The following is a 17368-nucleotide window of genomic DNA, read 5'->3' as shown; positions in this document are numbered from 1 at the left end:
GAAAATTCTATCGGACGTTTCCAAATTATACGATCCGTTAGGCTTACTTGGTCCGATCATCGTCATCACCAAGTTAATACTGCAAGATCTCTGGCGAGCAGGCATCGATTGGGACGAGTCAGTTTCTCAGAACTTACACGTACGATGGATCACCTTCAAGTCGCAGTTGACGGAGCTCAACCGACTAGCGATTCCCAGACGTGTCAAACAGCATTGAACGTCAACATATACAAATGCATGGCTTCTGTGATGCCAGTCAAAATGCATATGGAGCCTGCGTGTACATACGGACTGAGCTCGATGCGAACAAGTATCGTTTAGAACTTCTTTGCTCCAAATCAAGAATTGCGCCGTTGAAGGCTGTATCATTGCCAAGGCTGGAACTATCTGCAGCGCTTCTACTGGCACGGCTGATGGACAAGGTTCGATTGTCAATAGATACGTCTGACATCAAGGTGTATCTATGGTCGGATTCAACAATTACATTGAGTTGGATATCCTCAGAATCACGCATGTTTTCAGTTTTCGTCGCAAACCGCATAGGAGAAATACAACGGTTGACTCAAGCGACGGATTGGCGACACGTACCGTCCGGTCAAAATCCAGCCGACTTACTTTCACGAGGTTCAAATCCAAGCGATTTAATTCATGCAACCACTTGGTGGAAGGGTCCCGACTTTTTGCAACACAATGAGAATTTCTGGCCCGCCAATCAATTTCTACGTCAGGAGGACACCTCCGAACTTCGAAAAATATACGTTAACATTGCAGTCGTTGACACCAGTGTCATAGAAGACATACTCAACAATCATTCAAACCTTGACAGAGCCTGTCGCGTTGTGGCATATTGCTTGAGGTTCTTACGAAGACCTGCAGGCATTACAACACATTTCGTCTCTCACGAAGAAACCACGGCAGCATTGGAACTAATGTGTAGGACCGTGCAACAGCATTCCTTTCCCGAGGAGTACAAGGCCTTGAGCAGCAACAAGAGCCTCAATACATCCAGCGGGATTTTGACACTCAATCCATTTCTCGACGATGGATTAATTAAAGTTGGAGGTCGATTAAAACATTCAAATCTAACACAGGACGCGCGTCACCCGATGCTGCCACCGAAAAATCACGAACTATCAAGACGAATCATCACGCAAGCGCATGTACGTAGCTTACATGTCGACACCCAGGCTACGATGGCCGCCATCCGACAGCAATTTTGACCTTTATCATTGCGATCTCTAACACGAAAAATCATTTTAAAGTGTGTTAAATGTTTTAAGATTAAGTCTGTTCATTCAGAAACCATTACGAGCCCCTTACCCCCTAGTCGCATCACTGTTTCCCGACCATTCTCGTATTGCGGCGTGGACTACGCCGGTTCGTTAACTCTGCGAGAGGGGAAACGCAGAAACGCGCATACTCACAAAGCATACATCGCCATGTTCGTATGCTTCGCTACTAAAGCGGTACACATAGAACTAGTTAGTGATTTAACCACCGACATGTTCTTAGCAGCCTTCAAAAGATTTATATCGCGCAGAGGGAAGCCTTCCCACATGTGGTCAGACAATGGCACTACTTTCGTAGGTTCCCGTCATCGTTTGCGCGAATTCTCTAATTTTCTTGAAAAAGAGTGCATACAAAATAAAATCCAGTTATTTTTGCGCGAACAGCGAATAACATGGAACTTCATACCACCCAACGCCCACATTGTGGAGGACTCTGGGAAGCCGCGATAAAGTCTGCAAAATTCCACTTATATCGTGTAATCGGCAATGCTCATCTAACTTTCGAAGAGATGCAAACTATTTTATGCGATGTAGAAGCGATATTAAATTCACGGCCCATCGCTTCATTGAGCGAAGACCCCAATGACCTCGCTTATTTGAGCACCGGACATTTTCTAATCGGCACTACCGTAGACAGTTTTCCTTGCCACGATTTGAGCGACATAAGCGAAAATAGGCTCATTCGTTGGCAACGCGTAGAACAATTGAGGCAACATTTCTGGCGACGGTGGAGTTCAGAATACCTCCACACCTTACAAGCGCGTTCCAAATGGAAGACTAGCAAGGGGGATCAATTAAAGATCGGTCAAGTCGTACTAATAAAACAGCAAGGGTTACACCCTCTTCACTGGCTGTTAGGGCGCGTACAAGGCGTCCATCCGGACACAGACGGCGTTGTAAGAACCGCTGACATAAAAACAGCAAAGGGTGTTCTTACAAGACCGTTAACTAGGATAGCGATATTACCTATAGATGACTCCACTGATAAATACTAGACATCAAATATGTTCTGTTTTCGCGCACAACTTTATCATGTTATTATACTTAACTTAGGTTAAGCACATCAAAATTGTTTGCGTTTGCACATATCAGGCATGCAGCGTCGCACATTTTGTCAACTCTCAACGTTAATTCGTTTCTAACTTTATAAGGCTCTGAGAGCTTGCGTTGCGGTGACGATCCAGTTGCCGTTTCCTTTTTCTTGTTTCATCTTTCGTTTACATTTTGAAAGCGGAGCCTTTCAAGGGCGGCAGCGTTGTATAATAATTAGTCAAACTTTAATTATTTACTTCACGTTCTCATAGTTTAAGGGGTTAGTACACTCCAGAATTTTTAAAAAATCGATAGTTTTGTTATTGGCTTAAAAAATCCTTTGAACCCTCTAGAATAAAAGGCAAAAGGTCTCATACCCGCTAGAATTTTTTTTCATTGAATTTTCGAGCTATGACTGGAGCGCTCCGAATTGCTCCGAAACGCCTACCTGCAATAAATCGTTACCAACCCGGTAGGTTCAGCACAATGACTTACCATTCGATTTTGAACTTGTGTAATACACCGACAGAAGATTCCTTTTATGAGGCAGGAATGGCAGATTAAGGGTAAGATGCTTAAATAAATTTTATCACTGAAGAAACTAGTACCAAAACTTTAAACGCGTTTTTCTCGAAACTATGTTTTTCAAGACGGTGTACACGATTTCTCAGGATCTATTTAACGAATCGACTTGGAATTTGGTACACATATACTAAAGACTAGTGTCTTTCGGCTAACGGACGGTTTTTTCAATATTTTGTTTTGTTTAAAAGTTATTAATAATAATAACATATTTTTTTTTTTACAAAAAATGAAACTAAAAATTCAGGAATTTTTTTCTCGGCGCTAAAAATTAAAAAAAAAAGGCTCCGTTAGCCGATAGCCAATATATCATAGATAATCACAAATTTTTTATTTTTGTCCCAGACTACTGGTTTTTGCCAAACCATGTACACCACCAGGCCACCTCGAAAAATCATGGTTACGCGCGAAGCAGCGTAACTCAGCGAATTCTGCATTTTTTGACTCAAAAAAAATTTGACGTGTTCTTCGATATATGTAGAAAACAATAAAAAAAAATTAGCCGTTTAGCTTACATACTTTTTTATAAATTAATTCCCAAAAATTAACAAAAAAAAGCCGTCTCTGGAGTGTACTAACCCCTTAATTCAGAAGATGTGTTATTCGATTAAGGTTAAGTGGATTAAATCGATTGGAAGATGATACAATTGTAACGGATAACGCCATAGATGGTCATGATTATATTATACATTAGATTTAATACATTTATCTGAATTTTTAAACCAAGTAACAGTATATCGCAGGATACGTTGTCATGCAATTACAAAAAAGTATTTTATGCAATCATTGTATAGAAGCATTGAAATCAAATAAAATCATATATAGCAACAGTTTAATTACTTATAAAAATAGAGGTAGATTAACATATTTATCTAATGACGTAATAACAATTTGTCGTACATGTAAGAAAATCATTAGAAATACGTTATTGAAAGTAGCGGGAAATACATGAATAAACAATTTACCGTTAATTACTTAACAATTAAAGTTTTAAACAGTTTTATTGGAAGCAAATTATTTATAAATTTAGAAAGTCATATATCTGAACAAAGTGCGTTGGATAATCATATTGTTCATTTAATACGTTCAATATGTAATAAATATATTAAAATACATTTTATTACGCAGCAAGCTGTAAATACGTCATTAAGGGATTAGGGCAATCTTGAAAAAAATTTTTATCGAATATTTGTTTATTGGCTTAATCGACGTAAAAATGTGTCAAGAACAATATACAATAGGTGGTTTTAGTCGGAAAATTTTTTAAATCGGGTTTTCGCGCTCCGAAGATTTACATAATGTCAAATATGTGCACTATGTGGGAGATGGTGACAGTAAGACACATAAAGAAGCCGAAGAAGATCATTTGGATTTGGAAGAATTGGAAGGGATGCTATATGGTCCTGGGATAGCAGAATAATGGTAAAAAAAATTGATGTACTTATAATAGCTAAATTTCATAGAGTAAACACGTTCCAAAACTTAAAACGCGTTTTTTTCTCGAAACCATGTTTTTCAAGTTGGTGGGCAGCATAACTCGAACAATTTTTGTCCGATTGATTTGAAATTTTAACAGTGGTTTCTTAACTACATTATCTAAAGCAATACACATGATTTTTACGATTGGTTAACAATTACATTTTTTATAAACAAAATAAGATCGATTTTTTAACGAAATACGCGATACTAATGTTAATTTTGCTGCCATTCCGCGAAAAATCAATTTTTTGTCCTAATCTTGTGTATTGCCATAGAAAAACTCATAAAGATACTGAAAAAATTTTTTCCTTTGCCCTAGGATGTGACTACGGACCTCTATCCTGCCCACCATGTGCCCACTTCAAAAACGAACACCCATATTGAGACTGCTGGAACGCCGCCATTTTTAAGTTTTTTCGGCCGAAAAAAATTTTTTTCTGTACTTTTTTATACACATAATAAACCCTTAAAATGATATTTTGATCCACTTAATATTATCTGAGAAAAAAATTCAACAAATAACCCTTCATTTTTAGTGCCGAAGAGTGCCTTAACCCCTTAAGTATGCGTATATTTTTTTTCAAATGCATATCAATGTTTCCCAAATGTATTTCACTGAAAAACGCTTTTTCACATATTATTATTGATTAGCAATACAGCAATCAAAGCAGCAATACAGCTTGACCGTTACAACCGATTACATTATCATATTTACTTGTTTTTCAAATCAACTGTTCAACACAAATCGTAATTTTATATCAATTAATTGTGCATGTGGCGTCGAGTGGCTCACCGCTCAATGCAATTGACTCGCGATCTGTAGACCCGAGTTCAATCCCACGTGCGCCCAAACGCGATTTTTCGCGTTTAATGAGCCAAAAAATGACTGGCTCCACCTGGTGATCAAAAGATCTATGATCATCAGCGCCGTTCGGATTCGGCGTTAAATTGTAGGTCCTATATCAGTATACATCAGTATACATCAGTAGATATTTGTCTCTAATATCTGACTGAGGTAGGATTCTGTGGATCAATCACCCACAAATCCGAAAAACAATCTGATTCGAGAAACGAATATAGGCCTCGGACAAAAGAGGAAGAGGTCTATAGACGTCGTATGCTCCACATAAGGAGATAAAAGGAGTCATTATTATAATTAATTGTGCATTCTCATAATATATTAAGTATATAACTTACGGTTTCAGTAGGGCACACATATACCGTACCCTTAAAATATTTTACAGATTACTCATGATAAATTTACTGACTGACTGAAAGACAAGTAGTAACTTACTGACGAACTGACTGACCGAGTGTACACCAATGGTATAAGAGAATTCTTTTAAAATTAATATTGATCTTTTGTGATTTATTTTTAAAATGTAAAAAACTGTTATATACATATTGTAGGGGTTTTCGGGATCTTGATCGTAAATAACACACAGGCGATGCTGAACACATAAACTTTATTCGCAGTTACATAAAATGTCAGGATCTCTCTTCGCGTCGGATAGTTGGCACACGTCGTACAACGCTCCGTACAAGACTCTTTTTGTGCGCGCCGGAAACGATGGGCTTGTGTAGAGTACCTATAATGAGAGTATGGCCATAAGCGTACCTTCTCGTGATTGGTGTCGCCATATGTTGGACCAAATCGGTGTGCTAGTGAGTCTGTGAATCGGTGTATCAGGCTGCTTACGTAGTATACGTAGCCAAAAGGTTAGTGTCATCAAGAACGCATTGCGTGAATTGCATCCGTAAGATTTTTGAATTGCTGTATTTTTACTTTAAAAATATGATAAAAACACTTTTGCAATGCTTGCTAATATGCCATACCCAATATGACAACTGAGGGTTAAATTGTACAATTGTTGGCGAAACGCCAACATTACGTGATATTCTTCGCAATATATTAGATTGATTTAAAGATTTTTAATGAAAATTGGCTCATTGCCCTTATTTCATTATATTATTAGTTGAATACTTATTGAGCCTTATCATAAATATTTAAATGACGCGGGCGAAATCAATGCGTTTAAATTTCAAGTAAATTAAGGGGATATTTATTTCAGTTTATTAGAGTTGCGTTTCAAGATTGAGGATATGCGATGTACATTGGAGGTTTCCAGAGGTTTTCCAAACGTTTCGACTCCGATCGGGTCATTTTCAATGTATATTAGTATTTTCAGATAGAATTGCGTTTAAAGACCGACGATTGTTCGGCGCGCAAATTGGGCGGTGGGGGGGGTGGGAAGGGAACACACATATATATATATATTACTGTGAATAATATATTGCGAAGAATATTACTACGTCGACCCGCCATCAGAGGTCTATAGATATTCGTTAAGATTCTCGCAAGTGCTTTGATACGCGTATATCTGTATATATAGAATCTCGATTTAATAACTAAAACAGGCGTCTAAGGTAGGCTTCCATTACAATACCTTATTTGTACAATTGTGTTTATAAATTATTTTGTTATTAAAATGTAGACGTTTTACTTTTTACCTTTAACTTTACATTGTAAAAATATATTGTATTTTTTGGATATTAATGGATTAGCGTGGTATACGTTTTATCATAACTCGAGTTTCAGACAACAACCATGGCGCGATGCATTTCTTGTGGTGCAAGATCATTAAATGGAGTGAAGATGTGCTGCTTTCCGAAAGACAAAGAGAGAAGAAATCAGTGGACCAAATGCCTAAATAAGCCGAATTGGACTCCAACAGATCATTCTGTTTTATGTGAGGTATATAGTTACTGTATTTTAATGTCATTTTTATTATACATTTAAGAAATAAACTATTGTATCGAGAGAATATAATTATTATTGAAAGTAAAATAATACAGTAACAAATATTCAATTTTAGAAACACTTCGCTCCTGTCATGTGGGAGAAGACACGTGTTGATGGAAAGAAAAAACTAAGAAGTACTGCTATTCCAACGCTGTTTGAGGTACCAGATGCACAGACTGTTGCAAGTTCTGAAGTTCATACAGTACAAATTGTAACAAGCTCAAGCGAAAGGAAAGAACCGGGCGTGTTTCTTGAAAACGAAGAAGAATCTGTTGGTGAGTATGTAGCAGCTGTCATTTTAAATGTGAATTCATTTTTTACCACCTTAATTGGATTTCAAAAATATAATATTAGAGCATATTGTCGCAATTATTGACGCTGAGGAACATATCAATACATTGAAATCATCCTCGAATATAATAAACGACGCCATGAACAGTATCGTACATCAATCTATTGAAATCGAAGAGTAGCAAAATGTTTTATATGTACAATCATCATATGGAAATGCTTCAATTAAAAAGATGAAACTTCAAGAAATGACGAAAAAATACGAAAATGTTTGCAATGATTACCAACAGATGAAAAGAAAACAGGAAAATTTGGAAAAATTGTATCTGCAAGGTGAAAATGTCAGGAAAAGGATGAAACTAGATCACAAGAAGGCAATGAGAAAATTGAAAACCAGAATTGAAATCCTTGAAACGGAATCACTAAGTTCGAAGGTAACTGCCGTTACTTCTAAACTTTTTAATACGGATCAAATAAAGTTTGTAATGTGTGGAAAGAGTCGAGTGCGTGAATGGTCGGCTAAAACTTTAACTGATGCTTGTGCTCTAAAATTTGCATGTGGGAATTCAGGCTATGCTTATTTACTTAGGAAAGGATGGCCTTTACCATCCTGTAGAACTATAAGAAGATCACTAGAAGGGTGGAAATTTGAAAGTGGAATTTCAGACGAGGTTTTTCAGTTTTTAAAAATTAAGGCAGATCAATTTGAATGCAATTCGCACAGAGATTGCGTTATAGTTCTCGATGAAATGAGCATAGCTTTGGACCAAAAGTACGATTTATCCACGGGCGAAAACATCGGAAATATCACGTTGCCAAATCATTCGGGTCTTGCTACACATGCGTTAGTTTTTATGCTTGCCGGTATTGCTCATCGCTGGAAGCAAGTTGTTGGATATTATTATACGGGAAATATCGTGGATGGCTCTACCTTCGCGCCGATTATTCTAAAAATTATCGAAAGAGCCGAAAAAATCGGTCTACGTGTGCATAGTGTAATCTCGGACATGGGTTCGGCAAATCGGGCGATGTGGAAAGTGTTCGGCATTAACGCTAGTCGGTATTCGAAAATAAATAACTCTTCCGAACATCCGTGCGGTTGTAAGAGACGATTGTTCTTCTTCCACGATCCTCCTCATGCTCTGAAAAATTTCAAACAAGGCCTCTTTAACAATAACTTTATCACGATTTCAAAATCATTTATTGAGAAATACAATTTGGAATCGGATAAAGTTAGTGTACAGCATTTTTTAGAATTAATATCACAGCAAGAGACCCTTTTTTTTCAAACCAGCACCAAAGCTGAAACGTGAATTAGTAGAAAAGGATAAACACTTCTTGAAAATGCGAGTTGGTAACGCTAAAAATGTACTCAGTCATGAGATTAGCTGCGCGCTTAATGTATTAGCGGATATAAACAATGCACCACAGTTAAAAACAACCTCTTGGTTTGTTGGAGTCGTCGCACGATGGTTTAAATTGATGTCAAATCGAGATAGTATGTTGGCTTTGAATTATGCGAAAATGGATAAGTACCACGATGCGGTCGAGTTTTTGCGAGAGGTAGTCCAGTTGTTTTTAGAAATGCGAGTTGGGGAGAAAGGGGATTGGAAACCATTCCAAACGGGCATTATTATTTCGACTGTATCGGCTATCGAGTTAACATCATACTTACTTGAAGAACGGAACTTTAAATTCGTCATGTTAGGTCGGTTCACCCAGGATTGTTTAGAAAATTTATTCGGGGTTGTGCGTAGCAAAAACTTTACGGTTAACGCGTTGCAATTTAAATATCATTTGAAATCGATCACTGTTTCGCAGTACATGCAGCCGATACCTACGGAAAATTACGATGAAGATGATCGTGAATTTTTATCTGATTTTTTGTCTGTGATACGTAATCGAAATGCCGAAAAACGCTCTGAATCATCCCTAATATCAACGGTGAATGACGGACCTGTAATGGAGACTTCAATACTTTTCGTTGAACTCGAACAACAAAGTCTTTATTACTTTGCAGGATATATTTTGCAATCTATTTTCGAAAATCAATCAGTTTGTAATGTATGCATTGGGTCTACCGGATCGATGACTGAAAACTCCCTTGCATTTAGTAAATTAACAACTCTTAAAGGTTTCAAGAAAGATGAATTATTTTTTGTAAATATCGTGACTTTTGATTTCTTTTGTGCAATGGAGAAACGAATTCGAGCGTATTACGAAACACTTCGATTGCAGAAAAATGTTAATCTTAGAACGTTCTTTTGTAATAAATGTATCGAAATTCCATTTAATGTACCCACGTGCCATGATTTAAAATAAAAAATCGTTTCACGTTTTGTAGTCGCCCGCTTGAAGCTATCGTCGACCTCGCGTTTCGATAAAACTGCAACATACGGTAGCAAAAGTATGGCGATGCATTGTAATGTAAAATAATTTCGTTTTTGTTTGTATGCTTGCGTTTTGCTGTGTTTCATTCAACAAATTTTGTTATTTTAAACCCTCATTTGTGACTGCGATTAATGACTGCGTTTATGGATAACGAATTTCTTGCACGCTTGTTAATGTATATAATATAAACTACATTTACACGCACTAGTAAATAGATGTAAAAGAGCATACAATCGGATGCAAAAATTCTCTAAAACGTTTTTGCTAAAACGGTTTTTACCAGTGCGTGTAATGAGACTCATAGTAACGTAAGTCATCGTACTATTTTTTCAATGCTTTTTCCCGTTTGCATTTATTAATGATGACTTTTTTACAAAACATGTGCATGTTTGATAATCTCCGTACTAATTACTCTATTAACTAGCATAAGTAAAAATTTGCATTTTATACACTTATTTTTCCTGCATTGCGAAATACTGTAATCAGCACTTTTTCTTTGCATCCCCAATTGCCTTACATTTTGTTACTTTTTTAATTTTAACAAAATATTTAATTTTATTAATGTTATTACTGTTTATGTGTATAACACTGCACTTGTGTCTTTGTTTATGTTAAAAATAAATATATGTTAATAATAAATTACACAAAATCTGCTTGTATTCATTACGGCCATGCATTAAGAACCCATTGTTTTTTTTAGATCTTCACACTGAAGATGAAATAAAATTGTTTATTCCTTTTTTCACCACCAGAAGGGTACTGCTGTGTCGTACAACCAACACGACTTATTATGATGTCACCACATGATTATTAATATGTATATACGCATATATATTAAATATATCTATACATATATGTATATACATATTTCATTTATTATCTCCTTTCATCACTATATTATCAACACGTTTAGCACATTATCAATCGCTTGATTTTTTAAAAGATATACTTTCATTACTTCTGTTTCCTGTCAGCTAAAATTTTTCTGTTATTGTATTAATGCTCCCTCGCGCGTTCTCTCTCGAGAACTAGAACAGACACGCGGCTGCCACTACAGGCAGTATTACTAGGGAAACGGAGGCTCGCCCGCGGCGTTCGAATAAGTAAATATCAAGCTACCCTTCAATATATATACATATATATATATATGTATATTATATATATATACATATATATATGCATAATTGATTATTATAATCATTGCAAGTAACAGTTTGTAAATCTATTATTCTAGAAACAGTTCAGAATTAATAAGAAGTTAATCATGGAGTTACCTGATTTCTCGTTACACTCATACTCTGCAGGACACTTGAATATTGGCTGAAAAATAATCGCAATTAATTTGAGGAAGGACACTACTACCTCAGACGCCTAATGCGCCAAAATGAGCTCGCTTGAGGCGATTGGTATGTACTACCCGTGTGCAATTTTCTCTCATTTTTAACTTTACGTTACCTTTATCAAGTACCTCGATAATTAAAAATGGCCCTACGTATTCTCCGTCAAACTTACGCGTTTTTCTCTCATTTAACATTAAGAATTCATCACCTATATTAAAAGTTGCCATATTTACCTTTTTATCATAATAAAATTTCGACCTTTGTTTCGCTTTTTCTAGGTTGGCCTTAGCTATAGTTTGGATATCGGAGATATCGGAAAACTAGTTTAACAAGTATTGGTGATACGTATCTGGATGACTTTCCTGTGACGTTCCAGAAGGTATTCGAGCCGGTGTACCGAAAACAAGTTCGTACGGGCTAAATCCAGTGCCTTCGTGGATCGAAGTGTTGTAAGAAAAATTTGCTCTGTCAATTAATTCATCCCATTCTTCTTTACGATTTATTAAATATTTTATATACTTGGCTAGAACATGATGCAATCTCTCTAGTGATCCATTGCTTTGTGGGTGAAAGGCCGTTGTGCGAAGCTGTTGAATATGAAACTTCTTCGTGATGCTTCTCATCAAATGATTTAAAAAGTTGGTACCTTGATCGGTGAGTATGCTTCGAGGGCATCCGAACTTGCAAATAAAATTGTTAATAAATGCTATTGCTGTGCTTTCAGCAGTTGCATCTGCGAGTGGCACATAAACAGAGTATTAAGTCAGAAGGTCTTGCATGGTGAGCACATATCCATTTCCACGTCCTGTTCTGGGTAAAGGTCCGACTATATCGAGAGCGACCTTGTCGAAGGCGCGTCCCAGAGTATCTGTAAGTATCGTAGGTTGCCTTATTTTTCTCCTTACCAATTTTTGCAGCTGGCAGTTACATCTTTTTATATAATCTTGAATCTGTGATTTCATATTGTTGCAGAAGAACTGTTGTTTTATACGTAAATATGTCTTCGTGACTCCTTTGTGTCCCCCGACTGTTGACGCATGATTCTCTGCGATGATTTTTGTTCTGTTTTCTACTGGTGGTGTGATGATGGCTCCTTGACAAACCGATATAGATACCGGGCGATCGGAGAATGTCTTGCGAAAATAATGCAATATATTTTGCCAGGTAATTGAATCTACTTTCTCTATCTTCGTGATACTGAATATATGTAGATTTAATTCGGTTGCAACGTCTAACAAAGATATGCAGCATTCTGATAAGATATTTTTATCGAGTTTAGTACTTGGCCTTTCTTTTACAGTTAAAGCTATTATATGACGGCCGGGAAAGATGACGATATTACACATGCTCTTCCTAACATTAAGTTATCTACTGAAGGCAAATTTTCCATCTTTAGCGAGTTTTCGTGTTCCGTTGTCACAAGGTATTTGATTATAGTGGTTAGCAAAATGATTAAATTATCGTTGCGATTGGAAAAGCAAATATCCGTTTCCTTAATAATACAGGATGAGTCTTGACTATCTACAAAAATTTCGGGTTCGCTATCAAATGAAGATTCTGAATCAGATATTTGTTCGTTACCGTTTTGGTTGTCCGGCGAGATGAAGTCTTCTTCAGGAGCTCGTGGTTGATGAAACATTAAGAAGTCCTCGTCGGGCAAACGCAATTTAGCAGCTATAGTTGAACCTTGTGCTTCCTCGGCATCAAAAGAGTCATCTGAGTCCTGAGAGACGTCGTGTGGAGTTTCGATAAGTACTAATCTTCGAGATCGCAAATTATATGTTGAAGTGCATGGAGCTGGTGTCTCTTCAGCTCGTATATCGTGCGCTTGAATGAAATTTTTACTTTTATCGTTTCTTGCTGTAGTATGAGAGGCTTTAGAATTGCTATTAATTTATAAATTTGGATTGTTATTAACAAGATTTTCTATTTTAGACGTTTCTAAAATAATAGAGGGAAAGGATGGAAAAGGAACTGATTCCTCAGCCCGCGTATTTTTAGAAGTCATTGACCTTGTCATAGGTCGACTTTTATTAAGCAATGAATTAGCTTTCTGTCGGGGTGTCTCATCATTAGAATTTGAGTCTGGATTGAAAGGTGGAGCAGTAATAAGGCGACGACTCCTAGTAATAGGTAACAATGACAAGTGAGTTATAGTTTCTGGATTAGAAGGAGGATTTCTGGACAGAGCGTCTGCATTGTTATTAGAATTACCAGATTTATACACTATTTTATAATTGTACTCTTCTAATTTAAGGCGCCATCTCATAAGTCGTGATGTAGGATCCTTAACTCGATGCAGCCAAGTCAATGGTTGATGATCAGTCACTAATACAAATGTTCTGCCATACAGGTAAGGTCTGAAATAGTTTACGCAGTATACAATTGCCAGCAATTCCTTCTCAATAGTAGAATAATTCCTTTCAGCCGAATTTAAGACTCTTGATGCATATCGTATAGGAAGATCTTGGCCGATCACACCTTGGCTGAGCACTCCTCCACTAGCAAAGTCTGAGGCATCTGTCGTAAGTACAAAATCTTGCTCGAAGTGGATACTGTAGAATCGGTTCCTCACAAAGTAATACATCGAAGGCTCCCTGTGTTTCATGTATCTACTTAAACGTTGCTTCCTTTTTCAGAAGGTTTGACAGAGGGCTGGCGAGTTTAGAGAACCCTGGAATAAAACGTCTGTAATAACCTGCAAGGCCGAGAAATTGACGCACATTTTTTTGGTTACGTGGCCTTGGAAAATTTTTGACCGCCAGTTTTTGTGGGTCAGGCCTAACACCATCTTCTTTAATGATGTGCCCAAGGTAAGTAATTTCATGACGGAGAAACTCACATTTATCTGACTGGAGTGTCAGATTGGCAACTATCAGTCTATTCATCAATTTATTAATCTTGATCTCGTGTTCTCGTAGTGAGCTAGCATACAACACTATGTCATCCATATATACAAGTAGTTCAACGTTTTGAAGACCAGTTAATACGTCCATTAGCCTCTGGAAAGTGGCAGGCGCGTTTTTCAATCCAAATGGCATTCGAGAAAATTGAAAGTGTCCGAATGGAGTTCAAAAGGCCGTCTTGTGAGCATCCATAGGATCCATTGGAATCTGGTGAAATCCGCTTGCAAGGTCAAGCATCGAGAAGTATTTAGCACCTCCGAGCTGGTCGAGTATGTCGCTGATATTCGGTAGCGGGTAAGCGTCTCCTATCGTTTTCTCATTTAGCTTCCTATAATCTATAATCATTCGCCATCGCTTGTTGCCTAATGAATCCGGTTTTTTAGGAACAATCCACACCGCTGAGCAGTGTTTTCCGTTATCTAGATAAAATTGTCTAGATAATCATCTAGATGAAGAAATAGCTTTATCTTATTTTTATCTAAATTATTAAGAATATATACTATCTTTTTATTTTTGACAAGGATCAAAGATAAAAAAACACATATGAAGTCCAAGTTCAAAATGTATACACGGAATCTATAATTTTTAGTATTATAAAGAAGATTGTATAACGATAGTTTAATTTTAATGTAGATATACTGTTGTATCATTGAAAATGACCCGATCGGTGTCGAAACGTCTGAATTTGTATTATTGTATTAATATATGAATTAAAATAATTTGTTAGATTAAATTGGCTCTACGCCCTAGTTACATTTTTATATTGTTTTATACTATCTTTATCTTATCTTAGATTTTAAAAAATGTTATCTTTTTCAATTTATCTAAGATTGTAGAAGAGTATTGTAAGAAATTTTTATGTAAACAATCAACCTCCAGTAGTAGTAGTGATGCAAATTTTTTTTGCAATATAGACCAAAAATTTGGTAGTTTGACACCAGTCATTCAAAGCGACATTGAAGTATTTTCATATTTAGAAAACAAATCAAAGGAATTAGATATATATATATATATTCTGAATTTATAACTACACATTAAACAAATTTTTTTAAAATATAATACATCATTGCCATTATCAGCGCCAGTAGAACATCTTTTTAGTTGCGGATAACAAATATTAATTCCATGTAGAAACCGTTTATCAGATATGTTCGAAAAATTGTTATTCTTAAAAAAAATATAGATTTATAAAAATATGAATATATTTTTTGTATCTTAAATCGTTTTACTACCTAATAGTCACTTAAAAACAAAATCATCTTAAAAATTATCTAGATAAAAGTTTTTTAATTTCATCTTTTATCTAGATTAATGTAAAATTAATCATCTTCATCTTATCTAAAATAAATTTTTGTATTATTTATCTTATCTATATCTAGATAATTTTTAATTATCTAAGCGCAACACTGCCGGTGAGTAAAAAGGTGATACAGAGAGTAATTATTTCCTTGGAAACTAATTCTTTAACCTGCCGCGTAATTTCATCTCTGTGTACCGGAGGAAATCTTTACTGCTTAGTCTGTATAGGTGAGTCATCCGTAGTGACTATCTTATGAGAGAACACATGCGTTTTATCGAGATACTCATCAGGCATGTAAAATCTATTACTATGTAAATTCACTAGTGCAATTACATGTTCTTTTTCAGGAACATTTAAGTGTTCTAAACGTAATAATTGTACAATATTTGATACTCTATCGAAATTATTATTATTATTATTATTAGAGTTAACATGAGTTACTTTTGTTATATTCTTACTATTAACATTATTAAAAGAAGATGGAATTATTTCCGTTTGTCTGAATTATTATTCTTACAAAAATTTTGAATTATCTCCGTTACATTCTCTGAATTATTACAAAAATTCCGAATACTTCTCGTATAATTTGCTGAATTATTGTGTATGCTATAATTTTGAGACATTTTTACTATATTCTCGCTATTATCGCTTTTATATTCCGCTGAAAATTTATGTATTGTTTTTAACCCGCTGACGCTCTTGCATATTTTACTTACTTGTACAATATTTGTTCCTTCTTTTGTAGATACAGAGTATGAATATAAAGTAGAAATCAAGCCTCGCATGAGGGGAGCTGGTCCCTTGGAGCAGTCAAGATGGAATGGTTTCGTCAGCGTGAAATAAGAATTGGCAACGTCTGACATGCAGAGAGATCCCTCGTGAGTGCTCGTTGCTGAAGACTCAATAAAATTAATAGAATTAGTAATAATTGAATTAGTAGTAGTAGTAGAATTAGAAAAATTAGAATTATAAGGAACAACAATGTTACTTGTGTGAGAGGTTTGTGCGTTGGTTTTGTCATCGTCTTCTGAAGTGATAATTAATTGCTTATTATTGTTAGCAGAGTTGAGAGACATAGAAATTTTTGTATTATTGTAAGGAATTATTTGGTTTTTAATTTTGCATGCAAGATGAGAAATTTCAGTTGCTGGTTTTATTTCAGTCGAACTTGGATGAGAACGAGTAGAAATGTCAGCAGACTGCTGAATTCGTGAGCTCAAATCTTTGTTAGAGTTCGAAGATTTAATTCTCTCGTCTAGTTTTGCAAGAGAAGGTGACTCATTAGAAATTTGGCTGACTTCTATGAGTCGTATGGTGGGTATCAACACTTCTATTTCGAAGTCGAGAGTATTTATTATTCTGATGTATGCTTTGTCATTTTTACAGGTGACGAGGGAGTCTCTAGCGAATATACACCCTCGTATATTCGGAGTCGTGGTATAGATATCCTGTTTTTATTTCAGGATTTGAAATGCGGATTACAAATCCGGAGCTTGAGCGGGCGGGAATTTTCACAGATTCCAGTTGCTTGAATGGAATAGAGCGGCCACGCCATGAAATGTGGCTTTTGACATAATTGATGCACGCATTTTGCTTCATGAAGAAAGTTGAGCCTAATATTCCTTGCGGAATGATAGGGAAGTTGTCCGAGACGACATGGAAAGTCACTGACACGGAGGCTATGAAAATTTTTACTAAGCCAAGCGTGCTAACAACATCTGAAGTAATTCCTGTAAGTTGTAAAATTTCTTGGTTATTAATGATTACATTTTCTTTAATGCAATTTTTCTTGATAATATTAGGTTGTGCCCCGGTATCGAGCATGAAACTTATTGGTCCTTTGAATAAGGGGGATCGAAGCATGACGACGAGTACGTCATGGGTATCGGGTCGGAGTATGTACAGTCCTCAGGGCTGTACTCAAGAGGGAGGACAGGACGGACGTTCTCCAGGCC

General features: G+C 36.2%; 3 protein-coding genes and 3 long non-coding RNA genes across 7 annotated transcripts; all 6 read left to right on the top strand.

Moving 5' to 3' along the window:
* The first annotated feature begins 233 nt into the window (after window positions 1-233).
* On the top strand, window positions 234-2284 carry LOC108781668 (uncharacterized). Its single transcript, XM_018549721.1, has 3 exons — window positions 234-1160; window positions 1281-1599; window positions 1674-2284. The coding sequence occupies exons 1-3, from the start codon at window positions 234-236 to the stop codon at window positions 2282-2284; spliced, it is 1857 nt and encodes a 618-aa protein (XP_018405223.1).
* Window positions 2285-6990: 4706 nt separating this feature from the next.
* On the top strand, window positions 6991-11505 carry LOC108781671 (THAP domain-containing protein 4). The gene is made up of 5 exons (XM_018549722.1): window positions 6991-7137; window positions 7259-7460; window positions 7540-7910; window positions 11172-11273; window positions 11486-11505. The coding sequence occupies exons 1-3, from the start codon at window positions 6991-6993 to the stop codon at window positions 7656-7658; spliced, it is 468 nt and encodes a 155-aa protein (XP_018405224.1). The 3' UTR covers window positions 7659-7910; window positions 11172-11273; window positions 11486-11505.
* On the top strand, window positions 7710-8789 carry LOC108781667 (uncharacterized). The gene has a single exon (XM_018549720.1). The coding sequence runs from the start codon at window positions 7710-7712 to the stop codon at window positions 8787-8789; it is 1080 nt and encodes a 359-aa protein (XP_018405222.1).
* Window positions 11506-11747: 242 nt separating the features above from the next.
* LOC108781674 (uncharacterized) lies at window positions 11748-12586 on the top strand. Of its 2 annotated transcripts, none has more exons than XR_001940961.1 (4): window positions 11748-11861; window positions 11935-12077; window positions 12180-12371; window positions 12508-12586. It is a non-coding gene; the product is annotated as an uncharacterized LOC108781674 (long non-coding RNA). The 2 variants fall into 2 exon arrangements; XR_001940960.1 differs by having other exon boundaries at window positions 11932-12077.
* A 134-nt stretch (window positions 12587-12720) lies between these two features.
* On the top strand, window positions 12721-14590 carry LOC108781672 (uncharacterized). The gene is made up of 7 exons (XR_001940959.1): window positions 12721-12959; window positions 13143-13353; window positions 13465-13560; window positions 13635-13732; window positions 13847-14020; window positions 14129-14407; window positions 14497-14590. It is a non-coding gene; the product is annotated as an uncharacterized LOC108781672 (long non-coding RNA).
* Window positions 14591-16653: 2063 nt separating this feature from the next.
* On the top strand, window positions 16654-17259 carry LOC108781675 (uncharacterized). Its single transcript, XR_001940962.1, has 3 exons — window positions 16654-16727; window positions 16800-17145; window positions 17216-17259. It is a non-coding gene; the product is annotated as an uncharacterized LOC108781675 (long non-coding RNA).
* Window positions 17260-17368: the final 109 nt, after the last annotated feature.

Source organism: Cyphomyrmex costatus, unplaced genomic scaffold, assembly GCF_001594065.2.
Source record: "Cyphomyrmex costatus isolate MS0001 unplaced genomic scaffold, Ccosl1.0 scaffold868, whole genome shotgun sequence".
NCBI classification, from domain to species: domain Eukaryota; kingdom Metazoa; phylum Arthropoda; class Insecta; order Hymenoptera; family Formicidae; genus Cyphomyrmex; species Cyphomyrmex costatus.
Note: the sequence above shows the minus strand (reverse complement) of the source record. Positions and strands in the feature narration are given on the sequence as shown.